The sequence below is a fragment of the Macadamia integrifolia genome, unplaced genomic scaffold, assembly GCF_013358625.1.
Source record: "Macadamia integrifolia cultivar HAES 741 unplaced genomic scaffold, SCU_Mint_v3 scaffold3155, whole genome shotgun sequence".
Lineage (NCBI taxonomy): Eukaryota > Viridiplantae > Streptophyta > Magnoliopsida > Proteales > Proteaceae > Macadamia > Macadamia integrifolia.
In genome coordinates, this window is record NW_024869250.1 from 8738 (window position 1) to 10043 (window position 1306).

The 1306-nt window shown below is 44.5% G+C and overlaps 1 protein-coding gene across 1 annotated transcript; it reads right to left on the reverse strand.

Annotated features, from left to right (window-relative positions):
- Nucleotides 1-605: 605 nt before the first annotated feature.
- Nucleotides 606-1016, reverse strand: LOC122067829 (histone H3). The gene has a single exon (XM_042631674.1). The coding sequence runs from the start codon at nt 1014-1016 to the stop codon at nt 606-608; it is 411 nt and encodes a 136-aa protein (XP_042487608.1).
- Between the last annotated feature and the right edge of the window lie 290 nt (nt 1017-1306).

Genomic DNA, 1306 nt, shown 5'->3' on the forward strand with positions numbered 1-1306 from the left:
ATGAATGTATGAAGAAATATATTTTTAAAATTGAACCAGCGGAATGATAATAATAATATCCTGAAGTAAATAAATGCTCATAATGACCAGCATCTAGATTCAACCAAGAAGGTGAGTTATTTTCATTTGATTGAACCAAATTAATTATTTATAATAATAACTTTACCTAAATTCTACCATGTCTTACTTACTTTAGTTTGGGCAAATTGCACCGCTGCGTTGAGCTGAATATTTTTGTTTGTTCGGTTATTATATTTTACTTCTGTACTATTAATACCTATTCATAAGTAGCAAATATATTATAATTCTAGCTAGGTAGGTAGATAGATGTGTTTCCTAGTGTTCTCAATCAATGTTGTATTGTATTTGTTGTTGAAAGAATGCATATAAATTTTATACTCGCTGTGTTATTTGAAACATTTCAGTTTTTGTAATTATTGAATCATGTGTGGCCCTGAAAAGGGCCTTTTGATTTTGATCCTTGTGATGTGTGCGATTAATAAATAATAACAACGATGCATCAATGCATTTCGATGGTGGTGTGTGTGTATCATATGTATTAAAGCACACACATCAGTCGGGCGTCAAGTTGGCAGTGTGCGCACTTAAGCACGCTCACCGCGGATCCTGCGGGCAAGCTGGATGTCCTTGGGCATGATGGTGACACGCTTGGCGTGGATGGCGCACAGGTTGGTGTCCTCGAAGAGGCCGACCAGGTAAGCCTCGCTGGCCTCCTGGAGGGCCATGACGGCGGAGCTCTGGAAACGCAGGTCGGTCTTGAAGTCCTGAGCGATCTCACGGACGAGACGCTGGAAGGGCAGCTTGCGGATCAGCAGCTCGGTGCTCTTCTGGTAGCGACGGATCTCACGGAGAGCGACCGTTCCGGGCCTGTAACGGTGAGGCTTCTTCACACCGCCGGTGGCGGGTGCGCTCTTGCGAGCGGCCTTGGTGGCGAGCTGTTTGCGGGGAGCCTTGCCTCCGGTAGATTTACGCGCTGTCTGCTTGGTACGTGCCATTTTTGAGTCGTGCGTGAGACGTCCGATCAACTACGGTACTCGTAAGAGAATAAACGCGGCTATTCCGACCCCACTCTTATTTATAGGCGCGCGCGGCCGAGGAATACGACGTCGAGTCGAGTTTGGTGAACGGACGCCATTCTTGTAGAGGAGGACGCATTGATCTCGCTCGCACTCACTGAAATTATGTTGTTTGTCGTTAGATTAATATTTCAGTATTTACGTTACTTGCTTACAACGACGATCGGTTGTAAGTCTGGTTATTATGCAGCAAATTTTGTTACTATGAA